Genomic DNA, 19,399 nt, shown 5'->3' on the forward strand with positions numbered 1-19,399 from the left:
TTCACAGCGGGTAGCCATAGCTTAACCAGTCAGTAATGCTGTTACCAGTGCGGTTACCAGTCCAAGCAGGGCCGTGTATTTACAGTATGTTACTGTATTTACAGTGACATCCAAATTGCTTTGTCTAAGTCGCAAATACCGATGCACATCTTTAAAACCGACGCTGGGGAGGTTGCATCAATCGAGCCTCCATGGTGGAGCATTATATAGGAGTTAAATAAAGAGACTGAAGTAGGGGTGAGGAGAAGGAGCAACGCCTCTGGCTCTGTGAAGGGACCTTAAAAATCATCCAGTTCCAATCTGACTGAGAAAGGGACACCTTCCACTATCCCAGGCTGCTCCCAGCCCTGTCCGGCCTGGCCTTGGACACTTGAAGGGATGGGGCAGCCACAGCTGCTCTGGGCACCCTCAGGGCCTCACCACCCCCCTCTGAAAAAAAGAATTTTTTCCTGATAACTAATATTTCTTAATATGAACCTACTCTCAGTTTGAAGCCATTCCCTCTTCTGTCTGTAGTGGGAAGCAGCAGGCAATTAGAGGAGACAGAGTGCACAGAAGCCAGAATAACTTAAGCAATATATCCCCATATCCCCTTTCCCAATAGAAATAAAACCACAACAAAACATTGCTCTTAAAAAAAAAAAAAAAGGGTAGGGGCAATTTCCAGCCTACAGTTTTCCCCCTAAGTGTTATCAAACACTTAGCAGGAACAGCACTGTCGAGTTAGAATCAAGACTGTTGTTTTTAAGACAAGAGTTACCATAGCAAACATTAACTTAATCAGTAGCTCAGTGAAAAGGCACAGAGCCCATTTCTTATCTCTCAGGCTTTATCCCTACTTCTAAAGAGCACTAATTTTACCACTGAAATCATGTGGCAAGCTCTTAAGCAAAAAAAACTTCTTGAAGAGGGCTCATCTTAGATAAGCTTTTTTTTTTCCCCCTCCAACACCTCAGTAAAACCAGGGTGTTTTCACTTACAAAAGATTATTTTATTTTAACTGAAGCTCATCAGCTGTCACCAGAGCTACCGTGCAAATAAAAGTCCAGCCAATGGCTGTGGAAAGTCTCCAGCATTGGAAAGCAAACAGAAAAGTAAGCCTGTGTTTAAAATAGATTTGAGTGTGGAAATCCAGAGTTTGACAGAAAAACTGATAACAGCTAAGACCTGCTTATCATAAGGAAGTGCACAAAGTTTTTCAGACTCTTTTCCAGAGAAGCAGGGAGATATAGATATAAAAACACGTGTGAGAGACACGTAACAGATACAGAAACTGAAGTCACACCCTCACCAAATCAGAAATAAACTTTTGTGGCAGCAAAATTCAGCCCAGCAAGACTCTGAGTTGAGCTGTAGCCCATCCCGGGTATTTCCAGCAGGGACAGAGGAGGATTTTGGCCTGGGTTATGCTTAAATCATCTAAGAGCAACCTCTAGTGGTGTTTGCAGACAGGTACCACACCTTCAGGAGGGAAGGACACAACACAAACTGTTCTGGCTTGCTTCCAGGGACTTCCCAGAACAGCCATGGGATAGGCTTTGCACTGTTCCTGCTCCCAGCACCACTCTGAGCAGGGCACCTTCTGAAAAGAGAGGCTTGAGTTCAAACCAAGTACAGGAAACTCTGTTGGTTTTTGCTCCAAAATTACCCAATGTTGTGTCATTGGCTAAACTGTGGTTAAATAATACAGATAATTAAGTCATAAGCATCCAAGACTTTGCACATTTTCCTCAAATCAATTTTTAACAAAGTTCCAAACCAACATGTTTTTGTCTGCACTGAAACCCCACCGTCTGAGGGCACTTCAGTAATACAAGTGGGTACCATTCAGTTAAAATCTAACTTACCATGTCAAATTAGATAACTTAATTAGCTACCCCTCCATCCACAGGTTTTCTAGGTGTATCCCAGCAGTCAGGACCTGCAGTGTCTTCTCTGTGAAAGAAAATCCTGCACCATCACACACAACAGTTTACCCAGCCAGTGGGATCAGTGATTTCAGTACAGTTTCAGTACATTCAGATTTCAGTCTTCTAAACACCAAAATCAACTAGTGCAGGATTTTGCAAGCCATGTTACAGACAATAACATATGTGGAGCTTAAACATGAAACTACAACAATGCAGGAACAATTCAGGACACTTAGAGCTGAGGATTTTGATTAAACCAGTTTGAAGTGCAGTGTGGATTCACCTGTTCAACAGGGAAAAAGACACATGGCTTCTGCCACAAAATATTTTTAAGTGCCACCTTAATGTGCATTCTATTAAAAGTGCATTCATTTATCAAGTGTTTTGACTTGAGAAAAGTTGGCAGAACTCATGTGGATGACAGAGAGAATCAGAAAGAAAAGATAATTTCACAAGCTATAGAAAGGCATCAGCATATGTGGCATCCAGAAATGAATAATTTTCATAATTATCCCCAAGTCCACAACTGGGTCCAGGAATCTCCTTGGCTTCTGTTCCACGCACAGCACACAGACCCAGGTGTTATTCTGGATTGCTTTGTGAGCTGTGTCACGATGGTTTCTTGAAACCTCTTAAAATGGGGTAGATGTTCTCAAATGCCTCATAGATTTCAGAACGGTTTTTTGCTCCTGAATGGACATTTAAGAAGAAAAAAACCCCAACCCTATGAATTAGAGTGCTGAGAGTAACTGCATGCAGTATAAACCCAGTAAGATTACAAACCACAAAGAAACCCAGGAGGATTGAGAGCACCTTACTGTTAAAGGCAGAATTTCTATCTGCCACCTCAAAGAACAATTTCTAGCTTGCTTAGCTTTAAAACTAGTTTAATCTGTGGAACCAAAACAGTAATTTTCTGCTTTTGACAGGTGCAAAATTACTGGCTTTGAAGAAGGAAAAAAGCAACTGAGCACCACCATGGTGTTATCTGCTTAAGAATAACAGCTCTGCCTGTTCAGAAGGTGAGTGGAAAGGCAGAAACAAGAAGTGAAAGGCCTTTATTTTGTACTGGGAGTTGTTCCATGGTTTGAGAACTCTCCTTCTCCAGCTCTGAGAAGCAATTTTAATTTTAAGCTGTGTGTTAAAACACCTTTGATTTTAAATCCCTTTCTGTGGTACTGTAAACAAATCTTTAATACCAAGTCTTGCACACAAACTGCATTGCAGTAGGCAGGAACATTCCCTGCCAGCAACACTACTCATGCTGGTCCAAAGAAAACTGCATTTAAATGAACCAAAAGTGGAATTAAGCCCTGCTCAGGTTGAATGTGTAAACCTTTTCTCATGTCCTCACTTGGACATGAATAATTCATCTGTCTTACCACGATTTTGCTTTCAAAAGTAAAGTTGCTTTCTTGGTTAGGGAAAAAAAACCCCAACAACCTCCTCACAGCTCAGCAAATCCAATTTTTTCATTACAGCTGGGCCTAGTACTGAGAGAAAAGTGTGCAGCAGGCCCTGAAGCAAGGGTGTTACAGTTAGTGTACCCCAAAAAATGCAATGGAATGGAACTGACCAGTATAATTTTACTGGACCTAAGAAAATTGTGGACATTGGAGAGAGAAGCATTTAAGCTTTGTCCTGTGTGCCCCATCCTTCAGCTTGCTGAGCTCACTCCTGACTTACGGCTGTGAGAATCTCTGGCTCAGGCAGGCACTTCTCTTGCCTTCCACATGTCTCAAAACTGTGTTGGGAATATGAATGCTGCATTCAGAGCTTTTGGGAACAAGCACCATTTACCTTTCATAAGCTTGTGCCAGGAGCTCAGGAATGCACTTTTTTTTACCTGGGATCTGAGCTACAGGTATCTGCGGAGCACACTGACTCAGCAAGGCTTTTGCCTCACAATTATTTTGCCAATCAGTCTGGAACAAGCTCTTAGATCTCCACCCTTTCCTCTGATAATCCCTACTAAATGTTGTCAGTGAAGTGTTTTAAGAAGTTTGTTTCCTGTCCAAGCCATTTTAAATTGCTTATTGTGAGGTCCCTATTTAAGTGCCTGAGTAGCTGCTGGCATGTCAGCATCCTGTTTGCATCCTCTGCATTGGCACGTGGCATCAGGCTTTGAATAAAAAAAAAAAACTTAACATGGAAATCTGAGACTCTGTATATGAAACAATACAAGATTCTAGTGCAACAATATGATGTTATCTGCAGAAAACACAGATAAGCTGCAGCAGCCATTAAAAAAAAAAAATCCCTGAGTGGCAAGATACTGATTTTTAGTTAATGTTTAATTTAAATGCTGCCTCAGAAAATGAGGTAGCAGTGGGCTGCAGGTAGAGAGAGGCACCACTTACCAGTCAGCACAACTTTTCCAGACACAAAGATAAGCAGCACTATCCTTGGTTTGACCATCCTGTAAACCAGGCCAGGGAATAGTTCAGGTTCATAGCTGTTCAAAGCAAGCAGGTAAAATTAGTAAAATGCAAATTCTGTTTCAGTATTGTATGGATAAAGTGCTCTTTAATTACAGTAACAATAAGGTGATTAACCAGCTGACCTGAGAAAGGCAGGTCAGGCTTTGGACACCTTGAAGAGAAACCTGTTAAACTCAGCTGGAGCTGCTGGGGGATCTTCATGGTGACTTGTGAGCCACTTCTGATTTGTCATAGCATTGAAACCTTTATTGTAATCTTCAAACAGTCCTCAAATCATGGAATGGCCTGGATTGGAAGGGGCCTTAAAAATCATCCATGGCCATGGGCAGGGACACCTTCCACTATCCCAGGTTGCTCCAAGCCTGGCCTTGAACACTTCCAGGGATCCAGGGACAGCCCCAGCTTCTCTTGGCACCCTGTACCAGGGCCTCCCCACCCTCACAGTAAATCTTTCCAAGTCTGCAAAGAGCCCTCATCAGGAAGCATCTTGTGCAACTAAGACAACATTAACAGCCAACATAAATATTTAAATATATTTAGTTCCTAAATGAAATGCAAACTATTAGATGCAGTGCTAATGAAAGACAACTGAATTTTGGTTTTGTCAGTGCTGAAATCATCCTTTCCTGTTGGCAATGTCTAGTTTTGAACAAGCTGATCTCACAGGCACAACATGCCCATCACTCAGCTACAGCTTTCCTTTCAATTCCTGCCTAAAGAACATCCAACAGAACCAAAACAATATCCCAGAAAAACACAATATAGCTACAATTCTAGATTTTGAAAATGAGTTTTAGCACCTTCTCCCTGCAGACGGGAATCTGCTTTGCTGGGAGTTAAGAGGGCAGCTTGGTATTAAAACTCCACAGTGGAGCAAAGGCATGGAGCAGGTTCAAGTAGCTTCAGACCTTGCACAGAGTTGTACCTGATTTCCTCATACCTGCTGAACTGCTGGTGGGTGAGAACCAAGCCTTCCAGGCGGATGGGGAACCTCACATCACAGCTCCCCACCATATTCTGGATCTTGAAGTCCAAGAACTTGGCAGGGAAGCCGAGCTTCTGCACCACCCGCGCGTATTTCCTGGCTGCCAGCCTTGACTGCTCTTCACTAGAGGAAAAAACCTTTAATGAAATCTCCAAACAGCCCTCAAATCATAGAATCCCAGAATGGCTGGTGCTGGAAGGGACCTTAAAGCCCATCTTGTTCCACCCCCTGACAAGAGCAGGGACATCTTCCACTATCCCAGGTTGCTCCAAGCCCTGTCCAGCCTGGCCTTGGACACTTCCAAGGATGGGGCTTTTCACTAAAGGCAGAGCAAAGTGGAAAAATCAATTTTTATTAGTCCTTTGCTCTGCTCCTGAGGTAGAATTCAATTTATAGCTACCACTGTGCTAACCTGCACTCTAGAAAAAGAGATCCTGCTACTCAAAATAGCAAGGCTCCATCCCCAGAACTACTGCAGGGAACTACAATGAGTAAGGGACTTGTTTATTCACCATCCTGTGGTCTGGTTGAACCCACTGGAGATGTTTCATCACTCAGAGGTTCCCCTTTTGAGAGGTTTCTCAGTTCCCCAAAGCAGCTCCTCAGTGCTGATCCAGGAACACTGCAGGCACCAGTACAATCAGCTGCCTGGAGTGGTGATGGGGCTGGAGAAGAGGTCTCTTAAGCATGAGTTGAATTAATTCTAATTGACTGTTCTGGGATATAAAAACCAAGGCAGTCTCTGATGCACTTCAGGGGGAAAAGGCTTCAGAGTACAGAAATAAACTTTTGCTTTCCCCAATTCCCACTTCAGCTAGAGGCAGATGTGTTGACTGGTGCACACAGACACTAAAGAGAGACTTGACAGACACAAGTTATGTCCTAAACACTTTAAAAATCAGTGAGAAATGCAAATAATCCCTTTACAATTTCTGGGTATGTTAGCAGCTTTTTTACTGATGTCTGCTTAGCTCAATCTAAATTCAGGGACAGAAGTACACAGTTCAGAAATTGCTAAGGTGCCATCATGAAGAAAGCAACATTTTCAATATCACAGCTTTACTTTTTCTTGCAATTAGTCCTTTGCTAGGTGCTTTAAACAAGATTTTTCAGACATTCTGCATCAGAATTTATGCATAGCTGCAAGACCCAGACCTTTAGAGGAAGGGAAAAAACAGAGAAATACCTTTTTGCTCCTGTGCAGACCATTTTTCCTGAACTGAAGATGAGGGCTGTTGTTCGTGGTTCCCTGATTCTCATGATCACAGCAGCAAACCTCTACAAATTCAAAGGAGGACCTGACAGGAATTTAGCTGTATTTCTGTTCAGTGTTGCAACAATTAACACTTTCAAAGCTTGTCACAACACATATTTGCTTTTCAAGTGTTTCTTTACCACCCTAAAGTTATTTTCCACCCACCTGGGAACAGGAGAGTTAAAACCACAGTCACAGGACCATTGGGATCCCTCAGCACTGAGAAAGGGAAGTGAAGGTAAAGCCTTGAGTCCAAGATTTACCTTTGGGTTATACTCTGCATTTCTGGCATGCAGAGCTATGTTCTTCAGATCCAGTTTACAAGCCAAGTTGACAGTTGACACAATATTCCTGAGGAATGAGGGAGGAATTTTCTCATTGCAAAACCCAGCCACTGCAGAGCCACCCCCCAGCAGCACTGGCTTAATGTGGAGTCACACTCCAATTAACAATTACCATCAACTGATTTCCTGCCTGTCTCTTCCCCACTCTAGCATTAAGCTATTTCTGGCAAAACTTAAGCAATTCAATCCCAAAACTGCACTTTGAGATAGAGCAAGGTATGAAATTATTAGTGTGTGAATTATAAGTTTGTGTGTCATCCAAAAACTGCATCACTGAAGCCTTTCACAGCTTTGGATTGAACCATTCCTGACTATTTAGAGTTACTATGGCCCCTAAGATGGGTAAGGGTGGATTATTTTCTACAGGTATAAACTATTCCAGACTTGCTCTATCCTAGACAGGACAGCACCTTTTAATGAGTGAGAGTTTCTCACACTCAGTTCTGTTTCTCCTTTTGGAAAAGCAGAGCAGCATCTTTAAACCCCTGGAGTCTGCTGCCATCCTTCACATTTCTCCTTCCTGGAAGAAATCCTCCTTTTCAAGTATCTTCCTATTTATAGTCATATTTTTAATATATATTGTCACTTCATTTCCCCCATCTCTCCCCTTCAAAGGAACAACTGCTCCTGTAGTTTTTTGGCTTATTTAAGATCAAGCCACACTTGCTACATTCTCCAAGTGACAAGTCAGAGCAACACCTTGCAGTTTAAGCCAAACTCTGACTATGCTGTGTGCTATATAAATAATACAGAACTTACTGTAGCTGAGGGACTATTCCAGAGCTTTCTGAAACAGATGTTGCTGGGGTCAGTGGAGTCATTGGAGTCAGGGGAGGACACACACCAGATGCTTCAGGAGATGGCTGAGCTGCACCTGGATGTGACAAGCTGCTTTCATCCATGAGAACACTGTCCTCCTTGCTTGGTAGTGACCCATCCAGCTCTTTTTGTGTTCCATGACCATCCTCAGAGAGGTTTTGTTCTCTGTTCTCTTGGGTGACATCTGGGAGAAAGCTGAGATCCACGGAGGAGAAGTCTGGAAGGAGCTCCTTGGACTGGCTTAACTGGGAAGTTGTTTGAATTGGAAGTTCCAAACCATAAGGGCTCATAGGAGTGAACAGATGAGGACTGGTGGAGAAGTCATCCTTGAATTAAGAAAAAGTGCCATTAAGGGTCTTGTATTAAAACAGTTATGGTAACTGGGACAGTAAATTAGGATTAATCTTCAGGAAGTTTCAATAATTTTCCCCACTATATATTTTAGCAAAGGTTGGTTTTAAGATTGAAAGTGTGTCCTTTGCTTCTCTGTTAGTGTATAAAAATCCAGACAGCCTGTATAATGCATTTTCCCACCACAGTCCACAGGCATTCCAGAGAATTCCTGGGACAGCACACATTGAGAAATGTAGGTACAACACTGTCACTTCACCCTTCACAGCCCTGTCACACCTCAGCCATGCACACAGCTACATTATCACACTCACGAGTTTTTCCAGTGATGACAGCATTTTCTGGCTGTCTTTATCTCCCATTCTGTATATTATTCCATTTCTCCCTGCTAGCAGGGGACAGTGCCAGCATTGCTTTGTGCAACAGAGGGCAGCAGCTCCCAGAATCAGCAGCACTTCATTCCTCAGCTCCTGGAGGCCACCAGCCTGATTGAAGCTATAGATAAGAAGATGGGACTAAAAAAAGGCTCACCACAGTCAGCAGAACCAGCATCCTGTCCTGCACCAAACACACAACACACCTGCAAGCAAGCTCTTTCATAGTAACATCCTCCTTTATCAACTATTTATTAAAAGTTGTTTAAAGCTCATCACCATGTCAATGAGGCAGGAGTTTCAGGGCAGGATTTATTCCCTCTCCATTGGTACTTAAGCCTCTTTCTGAAGGTAGTTTCTGCCAACATCCACAGCAGGTGACAGCTTGGACTAAAGAATCCATACAAGAGGTTTTGTGTTTAATCAGGCATTTTAAAGTTCAAGAGCCAGAAGGACTTGAAAAGTCCAAGCACAAATCAGCACACAGAATTGTGCATGAGACTGAGGCCCTTGAGTTGGCAGCAGCTGCCTGACCTCCAGCAGGAGCAGGATTTCCAGATCAGTGCTTCCCAGCCCTCAGCCAGTGCTGCTCTCTTCTAGTCAGCTCACTTGGCAAGGCAGCCATGCACATCTAGGAGATCTGTGCTCCTACTTTGCAGTGTATTTGCCTGCAGACACTTGGAAAACTCTGACAAAGTGATAGATCCTCCCAGAGAACCCTCACTAGCCTGAATACAGATGCAACCTGGAAAGCATTGCCAACACTTACATTTAAAACTGACTTCTAAATGCAGAACCCCAGAGAAGATCTGGTGGTTGAGTAAGTCTAGGTACTCCTTTACCCTTCAGAAAAAAGGGGTCAAATATGTAATTAACATTTACAAATAAAATATGATGGAATCATAAAAGCACATCTATTTTGGATAGGTATTTTTCGAGTCAGCAGCAAGGGAAGGAAGTCAGAGTCTGTGCAAGAATTCCTGTGGACTAAGGATTAGCTGTACTGGAGCTCATTAGGAAGGTTTTGAATGAAGCACAATGAAGAGAAAATGGTACAAAAAGCTCCCTGTGAGACTACTCACATCATACTAATGGGCATCAAAGAATAACATAACAGTAAAAAAAAACCCACCCACAAACAACCAAAGCCAGTTATGCCATATCTTAAGTAATCTGGTGGAGAAATGAGTGGTACATGAGGCTGGAAGGATCACACAGCTGTAAAGTCTGCAAAAATAAATTGCACAGAGCAGGTACAAACAGAAAGTAAGTTTTCCTGTCTGACCAGGATTGCACCTAAGAGTGTGAGGAAAAGCCCTGATAGGGTTAAGTGCTGGGGAATGAATATTTCCTTCATGTCAGACAGATGCTCAGAGGCTGTGAAAGGGCCACAAGACCATGTTTGCCTTGGGCTGGCTGCCAAGGGTTATTGCTATAGACTCTGGGTTAATTAACCTCACCAAGGCCCCACCAACTGCATGGCTTTGGACATCTCCCAGCAGCTCCAGGGGGGGATTTCACACACACAGCCTGTCTGAGATCCCTCAGTTTGGGGCAGCTTGAGGGGAAACAGCGTTTTTCACTTCCACTGCAGAAATCCCTGCAACTCAGGTAGGCACAAATCAAACCCAATTGCCTTAAGCAACAGACTTAGATTGTTTTTTTTTTTTCCTTCCTGCAGTGATAACATACATCTGCTATTACCAAGTGTCTCAGCAAATCTGAAATATAAAAAGCTCACAAGCACTTGTAAAAGCTTTATTATACCTCACCACATTATACACTTTGTGAGGGCATATTCAGAGATATTACCCACTGCCACAGGACAGTCTCTAGATTCAAACAGCTTGTGCTAAGCCTGTTTTCTGAGCTGAAAAGTAATTTACACCAGGATGTAAAGAAGTTTTGCCCCCTGAATAACAACGATGTTCAGCTGTGGAGTGCAGCCCTCTCCTAGTCGCTTCCCGAGATCAGCACGACCATTCCAACACCGAAATAATGAATTCTCGCACACATTACTAACCAGAAGGAGGGGATGCGAGCCTCCTGCCCTCTCAGTGCCCACCCACGGCAGCACCACCATCCTCCTTCCAGGCAGCAAGGGCAACCTGCCGCTCCAGAGAGCTCCTCGGGACAGGAGGAATCCTTTGGAACAGGGAAGGATTTGGGGCTCAGCCCAGCAGGACTGCGGCAGTAACGCAGTTGGGGCGCGGCTGCAGAAATGAGCGCAGCGCAGCGTTGGTGGTATAGTGGTGAGCATAGCTGCCTTCCAAGCAGTTGACCCGGGTTCGATTCCCGGCCAACGCAGCTTAGTTTGTTTTCTTTTTTTCCCCCTTCCTCCCTTACCTGGCCGCTGCAGCTCTCCAGGTACCGCTCCAGCGGCGATGCGCCCTCCATCAGCACGGCCACCAACACAAACCTCCCGACCCTGCTGCGGTCCCGCTTTTAATCCCCAGAGACAGCCCCGGGGCCACGTGTGGCTTGTCAGGGAGCAGAGCCCATCACAGCTGGGAGTTTTATCCTCATCGAGCAGCCTTGGAGCCCCTTGCCCACCTGCACGGCTGTCTGAGAGCACTAGAGAGAAATCGGGGTGCTCTTCTCGTGTGCTTTATGGGAACCTAAAAACACAACCTGTGCCTGAGCTCCTCTGAGCCTGCTGTCCTCTGCAGGGTTGAAGAGAAATGTAGTTGGATTGTAGCTTAGACCTTGCACAGATGATGCTTTTTAGCAAGTGTCATGTGCCCCTTAACTTCTCCCACCCGAATGCAATGAGGCACATCTGGTCCTTCGAGAGCAGCTCCCCACAGCCACAAGTGTAAACTTCAAACCGAGGGCATTGTGATGAATTGGTTTCTTCTCAGTAGGGCTAACACTGCTTAGGGAGGGTGGGGAGAAGCCTTTGCTCTTTATATCCACTGTCCTCCTCGTGCAGGCATTTCCCCTCTGGAGTGTCCTTCTGCCCTCTGACGATTTAGGGCCACTCCCTTTCCCCATGTCCCTTGTGAGGCAGCACATTCCCGGGAAGGAGCTCACGTTGTGCCTGGCTGATGGATGCTGTGGGAGTCTCACACTGGCACAGTTTGGCTTGGGCACTGCTTGAGTCCATGCCAGCAGTTGCTGTCTGACTTGTTCCCTCTGCCCTGTCCTGTTGCTGTGTGGTGATGGATGGATGGATGGATGGATGGATGGATGGATGGATGGATTTCTGTGGAGGCACAAGCTGGGAACACATCCCTGTGCGTGCCTGGGCTGGTGGATGTGCTGACTGTCACGATCACTGCACCTGTTGCTCTGCCAGGCAGGACTTTGCTGTGAGATTTGCTTACAAACAGCAAGCTGAGCTGAAGAAAACCTTTGGAAAAAGATGTCAAAGCTCAGACATGCAGCAGGGCCTTGGGAGGTGCTGCCAGGCTCTTCTCACTGCCCCAGAGATGCAAAGGTTTAGATTAGTGCCCTTTATCCAAGGAACAGAGCATTCATGGCTGATGAGCATCCTTCCCCCCTCAGCCAGCCTGCTGGGCTTGTTTGTGGTATTTCTGGGACTCACCTTACAAGTGAGTAATAAAAGCTGCCAAATCCTCCCAGCCCCAGAAAAATCCAGCCTCAAGCAGGTTGATTTACATCACACAGCCTGTCCTGCAGCACCCAGGAGCCACATCAAGCAGCAAAGCAAGGAGAGGACTCAGGGAGGGTTATACTTTGAATTAGGGAGGCTGGTGGAGCCAGCTCAGGTCAGCTTAGAATGGTTAAATCTAAAATGTCCATTCAGGGCTGGCAGGTGACTGGGGTGCTTGCAGACAGCTCCATGGTCTCAGCTGCCTTTGGGAGCACAACAGGATGGGGCTCTGCTCCCACCAGCAGTGCAAGCCCAGCCCTCACAGCTGCTTCCTGACATCAGAAATCATGGAATTAAGGGATTGTGCTGAGCATTGCCCTTGCAGTGACATCTCAGGGAGGCAGGAGCTTGGTGCTTCCCCCAGTGTGTGACACTATTGCTGTGCTTAAATTGGGAAGCTGGAGGTGCTCCTGGGGCTTCCCTGCCTGTAGCATTGCAGCTGCAGTGCTGTGCATTTCCTCAGGTAATTAATCCCTCATTGCAGAACCCCCCATGTTCATCCTGCAGCTCCTGGGAATTGATTTGTCTGCATTTTGTGAGCCTGAGATACAAAAGGTCAAATTATGGTGTTCAAGTGAGCGAGGCTACATCAGAGAGGAACATAAAATACAAATCTGTTGATACTGGTGTTGTTTCTTGTCTTGAATAAGGACAAATGGCAAGGGCACAAGGAAATGTTGAGATTCTGGGTGAGTCATGGAGTTTGGTGTCTCAGGTTAAATGGGTGAAAGATTATTTAGCCATTTGAAGAAGAGAAGATGTTTAGAAAGCTGAGAGAGCATCTGAGGAGCCAGGAGTCACACTGTGTGTGCAATTCTAACTTTCAGGGTTGTTTTGCTGTAGGGGAAGGGCGTTCTGGCACTGCCCAAAGGAGGGCAGGTGTGGCTGTGCCTCAGGAGAGCTCTGTGCTCGCAGCCTCCTCTCCCAAGCTGGGCATCTGCCCGGTGGGGGAGGCTCCATGAGGGGGGTGTGCAGTGATGGGGAGCCCCAGGGAGTGAAGCCCATGTGGTGGGAGGTCCAGAGAGCAGGAGGCACTGAAGCCCTGGGCTTCTATCCTAGTTTGGAGGACAGGTGTCTGCTGAGAAAGGCAGGAGCTTCTCTTTGAAATGGAGAATGTAAACCCCCTCCCTCCAAATTATTATAATTTTGAAATCAAGGGGCTCTCAGGCAAAGATATGGGAATTAGGAATAACAGTTCTTTACTAGGGAAATTAAAATAGAAATACAGCACTACAAAGAACAAACCCCAAACCCTGACACAGTCAGAGTACAACCTGACACCCGTCAGGCAGGGTGTTGGCAGCAGTCCCATTCCATGGTGGCTGCATCCTCCTGCAGTGACAGATGTGGCTCAGTTGGAGCAGTGCTCCTGTACAAGGTGCAGTTTCCCTCCGGAGCTCCAGTGGGGATGTGGAGAAATCCGGTTTTCCTCTGGAGTCCAGTGGAGAAAGGGGCTCCCTTAGTGTCCCAAACCCTCTGTTTTTATCTTGGTAAGAAATGTTGGGCTCTTCCCCCTGGCTGGAGCAACTCCCAATGGGATGCAGTAATTTTATCAGTGCCACAGTGGGACTCAATGGCCATGAGCAGAAAATGACTGGCTGGAGGAAGGATGGGTTGTGAAAAGATAAAGAACACTGCCCTGCCTGGTTTCAATGGATGGCCCATTAACAGGAGATATCCCCTTTGGAGATAAAGAACACTGCCCCAGCTGGTTTCAATGGATGCCCATTAGCAGAATATCTCCCACAGAGATCTGGATCACTGCCCCCACCCTCAACAGATGGTGGCAGAACAGATACCTTTGGTCACACTTTGTATTGTAACCCAGGACAGCTTCTCCCCTCGCCTCCCAACTTCTGTGTCTCTCCTTAGTCAGCAGAGGCATCATTCCCTTCCTTCTTCAGTGGGAGACCAACCCCTGTCATGGGTTGGACAGATGTTAATGCAAAATGTACCATTTAGAACTCATGAGACTTACCTGCTTAATTTCTGATCATCAAAGTCAAATAATATTACAAAAAGCAACTATTTTTCCCATGCCAATTTTAAAAAGATTATTTCCTCTCTCAAACTGCCTGGGATTCCACTCACCCCCTTTTTTTCCCCCCACCTTTTAAATTCCTTTGGAAAGGAGCAGCCATCCAGATCCCGGCCCTAGTGAGTCACGGCAGGAGTGCTCAGAGCAGGGAAGCAGCCGCTGGAGGAGCCCTTCCCCATGCCTGGTGACCAGGTGATGAATCACTGCACTGCAGAGTTACTGTAATGATGAATTGTCATGAGCCTTAATTAGCAAATTGGTTAATTCTGCTTAGAAAGTTGATGATTAGCACAACAGTAAGTGCTTTGTGTATCCTTTGCAACAGCCATTCAGTATCACTCTACCTTGGTAATTAATTGGGGGAAACTGTTCCACAGAGCTCCTGCTACCACTCCTGGATCAGCCTCTTAAGCATTTCTGATGCACTGCTGCATCACCTGGATGCTGTAACTCATCAGGAGATGAGACTAATCACAGGAGACTTCCAAAAACCTGGAAGGGACAAAGAGCAAGTCATTAAGGAACCTCTACCTGTTTAATTCATCAGTGCCCTGCACAGCTGCATTCTATTCTAGCATGCCCTAAATGCCTTGCTGCTTGCTTTGAAGTTGGTTAATCTGGTTTGGCTTTATCTTATCTTTTTTAGGAGGCAGTTTCAGAATTAAAAGCTTGTGACTGACAGTGTTCTGCTTTCTGCTCTCCTGAGCTTTATGCTAAACCTTTATAGGTGTAATTGTCTCAGAAGAGTGTAGATTGCCTCAGGTGTAGCTTCCATCTCCTGGTGCCCTCGCTGCCTGCAGCATTAAAACTCTGCCTTTGGAGTATGCAGAAGAGCAACTGAGAGCTGGACCATGTTCTAAGGAAATAACCAATATATTATGCACAAGATGCCTCCAAATTCAGCACTTTCTAATTAGTCCAGGAGCCAGCACTCCTCTGTCAACAGCAGAATCCAAGTCTTGTTGCAGAGGTTGTTCTTTCTGTGTGATTTAGCCTTGTTTTGGTCCCTGTGCCTGGTTCCCATCATGTCAGGGATGTAAATAGTGAGGTGCTGAGGGGAACCTGGACAGGGTCAGGGAGAGGAGCAGGTGAGCTGCAGTCAAGTTGGTGGGAGTGAAGGATCTGCATGGAGCTGGAAAAAGCTCTTGAGAAATGTCTGCAGCCCAAAAGGCAACTCAGAGAGAGATGCTGGAGTGCCTTTGGTCTGACAAGTGTGAGCATCACCCTCATACTTATCTGTCCCATAATATTCCATTCCAGACCTGATCAATGCCTGGCACATCAGCAGATACTGGATTTATTGCTAAGGAAGGAAAGAAGTTGCCATGACTACTCACCGAGTAATAGTGAGTAATTTGACTTTTAATTGTGAATTATTTAGTGTCACCATCAGGTTGTGCTGGTGTAAACATGAACAGAATCAGGTCCATTGGAGTTGATACTTGGCTCTAACTTGCCCTGTGTAAATCAGGAGTAACTCTCTGGCAGAAGTGAGGTTACAATGGTTGGAAGTTGAGCCAGAATCCTGTGTGGGTTTCTGGATTTGCTGGGTGCTGCCTCTTTGCCCTGGTTAAATTGGGGCTCTCTTATTCCCTGAGAAGGGCAGTAATGGGGGAATTTTATACTTTTTGCAAACATTAGTGGACTCTGAGCATTTGTGTGCTGATGCCTGTGCCTGATGTGCTCATTGGCAGAGACCAGGATGTGTTGGCTTTTGAATCAGGAAAGAAAATCACTTCTGTCAGATGGGAAAGGGGTAAACTGGCTAGAAAAGAGCCATTTTTTTCTGGCTTCTACAGCTCTATTATGTGCAATGGAGACACCAACTGCCCCCTTGTCAGAGAATTGCTGAGAACCAGACCCAGAGAGGATTGCCAAACTCTCCACTGAATGCCAGAGGAAGAAGCACTGTAAGTAGAAATCATCTGTCTCAACTGAAAGGCTGAATGGTGACTTGAAAACTGTGCAGTTAACTTCATTTAATTTTCTTATCTGTGTCAGGCAACAAACTGATTAAAAGAAGGCATTCTGTGTGTTTGTGTGCATAGAAATCCACTCATCCTGGCCCAGCCTCATGTGGGGCAGGGCACAGCAGTCTATTTTTATTTTTCATTCTGTGTTGTATTTAAAATGTGGCCAGAAAAGGGGAAAAATGGGATGAAGAGGGTTTTAAACATTGGCTGCCACCTTAATTGCAGCCTAGCAATGAATGGCTGCAATTCTTGGACAGCTCCCCTGTGAATGTCACACACAAATCCATCTGACACCTGGGGTCAGAAGTATTCTTCTGTGCTTTTTGTTTAGTCATCTTTCCCACTTTTGTGCCAAAGGGTCTGGCTAAATTGAATTGCATTTAAATGAGGTGAGTGTGTGATGGATCATCTGAGTGCTGCTGTTTCCCTCCGAGTTTTGTGACAAATCTCTCTAATGCAAACACTGCATCTCATACCTTGAACTCACTGCTGCAATTACATACTGATCCTTTAAGCCTTGTCTGGAAAAACAATATAGTAATAGCAGTCCTGTGTGTTTGCACAGCAAAGGAGAGGTGTGCATGCAGCAGCTGCTGGCACAGCTCTGCTAATTCAGTTTGCAGGGGTCACAGTCACATTGGAGACACCAGCAGTGACATTAGCACGTCCAGACCTTCAGTGCAAGCTCTCCAGGAATTAGAGCATGTACTGTGATGCCTTCACTGCTGTGTCAGCTGAGCTGTGACACCACCACGGTTTTTTATCAGCTTATTGTACAACTAAATGCAAATACAATGAGTCAAAGAAGGGTGCTGGCCAATCACTGAATTCCCCCTAAAACGGAGTTTTGTCTGAGTGATCAGCAAGATATAATGACTGACACTGGAATGAGTCTGCAGGGCACACAGCTCGGTGATTAGTCAGTTCTCATTACCTCTTCCTCCAATTAACGTCAGCAAATCACTGCTCCTGAATCAACGAGGACCTCAGGAGAAACTCAGCTTCCCCAAAACGCTGCCAGATGTCAGCAGAAGCCCCAATCCCCTCGCCTTGATGGTTCTGTGCTTTTAACACACATAATTAACTGTTAACACGTCCTGTTTGTGTCACTGCAGCCCTTCACCCGTTCTCTGCTGATAAATGCTGTTAGTTTAGCTGGGATGGAGGAGTCTGCTGCCTCCTGCTCTTCATCTCATTTCCATGCTCATCCCAGCCAAGCAGGAGCCCGGCCTGAGATCCCTTTTGTTACAGCTTCATCACTCCCTTTGGATCTTCCTCTCTCTTCCTTGCTGTCTTTGCAGTTTCCGTCCAACAGGTTCTGGCATTTGGATTTATGGTTGGTCTCTGGAAGTGGAATGTGAGTTAATTTTCCCCATACTGTCCAAGATACTATAAGGAATATTTTTATATATTTTTGGTATCTGCAGGCTGTGGAGGAAGCTCCCTTTTCACAGTGCCCTTCATTTCAAAGGTGTTATTTTTTTTCCTCTTTTTTTTCCCCCCTGTGACTTGTCAGGGATAATTAAATGCTGTGATTGCTTTGGCCTCCCTTCAGTGGGCATTTACCCAACTCATAAATACAAGAGTAGCTCCCCTGAACTCTGTTTCCACTCAGGTAGAGTTGAAAGGTTTGCTCAGTGGTGCTCTGAGGAAAACCAGGAACCCACATGGGCTTGTGTCCCGAGTTGGTTGTTCTCTAAAACCCAAATAGTGTTGCTCAGATCAATTAAGATTTGCTTATTAACATTTAAAAACACATTAATTCCTAGGTATTTTCACAGTCCCTTTTGCTCCCAAATTGGCATGGGCAGTGCTGCTGTCCAAAATAAATGAAGTGTGTGAAGACAGACAGTTTAAAGGCATTGAGGAATTTCAGACCTTTTACATCTCACTTGGCTTTCACCTAATTTGTTAATGGGTATGTTTTTCCCTGTGGGAAAATAAAGCTTTTCTCTCTGACATTTTATAAAGGATCTACTAAACCTTCTTTTGTCCCTTTGGGTCAAATCAGTTGAATTGGCTTTTCTGGTGCCCTTTTCTGTTTTCCCTGGAGAATCTGAGTTGGTTTTTAACCCTTTCTGCCTTCCAGGGCTTATGAACAGTATGATAGAAACCATAGAAACCTAGGTACAATGTGGGCAGCTATAGGTTCACTAGGGAGAGGCTTGTTATGTAAAAAAATTGGATATGTAGGTGAAGAGAAGAATATTTGCTCATTTTAGGTGTGAGCTGAAATAGAAGCTTGCAGAGGGATGCCTGGTGAGTTTGTGACATCTCTGGGAATTTCTGCATCTCCTGGGCCACCAGAGGACAGGATGTCTCCTCAGACCTAAGGATTTGTGAATGTTTCCAAGTCTCCAGCCACCCTTGGGACACAGGTGTGTGTCACCACCAGGGACAGCAAACTGGGGACCTTGGCCTGACACTCATCGCTCCAGGCAGGCGGATGCATCTCTTGTGAAGCCTCAGACAAAATACTTTCATATTAATCTACTCTGCAAGAGCAGCTGGGATGGCTCCTGTGCTCTTTGATTTATCCAGACAGGCTACCAGGGTGTTTGCTGCGTGTTTCCTTAGAAGTTTGTCACAGCCTGACACACACACATGCCGTTCCCGTGGTGTCTTACAGAGCTCAATCAATGTCCTTCCCTGGCTGCAGGAGGAAAACGTGCTGAGCCAGCCTTGCAAGCTGCTCCAGCCGTGGGATACCTGATCCTCAGGCTGAAAGAGCCTTCAGAGCATGAGGTCTGTCTGACTCTCCATTTCTTTTTTCTCCCCATCTCTCACTTCATATTCTGTTTGCTGTCCATCCTGCTGCGTTTCAGGTGGGACACCTTGTGTTGGTTCCCTTTTTCTGAGCAAAGGGAAATATCTTCATTCCACTGGTATTGATGAAGCAGAGTATTAATTGAAACCTTGCCCTAGATTAATGTTGAACAGCAAAAATAACAAGCAGTTGCTGTGAATGATGAATGGGAGAAAAGGATTTGGACTATCACTGTTCCACCATACAGGGAGTGTTTTACAGGTGTTTTCTGTGTCATTTCTGCATTTGCTTTACTTAACAATAACCATTAACCATCCACTCTTAAAAAATCATCATCTGCTAGGATGCTACCAAGAAAGAAGAAAACAATTTGGAACTTGTTTTGAAATAACACTCTCATGGGAATTCAAAGCCTGGTTATTGTTGTGCTGCTTGGAAAGCTGCTTTTCTGTCCAGCTTCCCTGTGATCCCTTTAGCTCTATCTGATACCAAAGGCTTGAGATCTCCAGATTAGAAATTAAATTCC

At 45.1% G+C, this 19,399-nt stretch overlaps 1 protein-coding gene and 1 non-coding gene across 2 annotated transcripts; one reads left to right on the forward strand and one right to left on the reverse strand.

The window, feature by feature from the left end:
* Positions 1-2,519: 2,519 nt before the first annotated feature.
* TBPL2 (TATA-box binding protein like 2) lies at positions 2,520-10,876 on the reverse strand. The gene is made up of 7 exons (XM_033063493.1): positions 10,826-10,876; positions 7,695-8,080; positions 6,855-6,942; positions 6,523-6,614; positions 5,292-5,459; positions 4,271-4,365; positions 2,520-2,599 (listed from the first exon to the last, which is right to left on the reverse strand). Exons 1-7 carry the CDS (start codon positions 10,874-10,876, stop codon positions 2,520-2,522), a joined length of 960 nt encoding a protein of 319 aa, XP_032919384.1.
* TRNAG-UCC lies at positions 10,715-10,786 on the forward strand. Its single transcript has one exon. It is a non-coding gene; the product is annotated as a tRNA-Gly (tRNA).
* Positions 10,877-19,399: the final 8,523 nt, after the last annotated feature.

Source organism: Catharus ustulatus, chromosome 6 (genome assembly GCF_009819885.2).
Source record: "Catharus ustulatus isolate bCatUst1 chromosome 6, bCatUst1.pri.v2, whole genome shotgun sequence".
Lineage (NCBI taxonomy): Eukaryota > Metazoa > Chordata > Aves > Passeriformes > Turdidae > Catharus > Catharus ustulatus.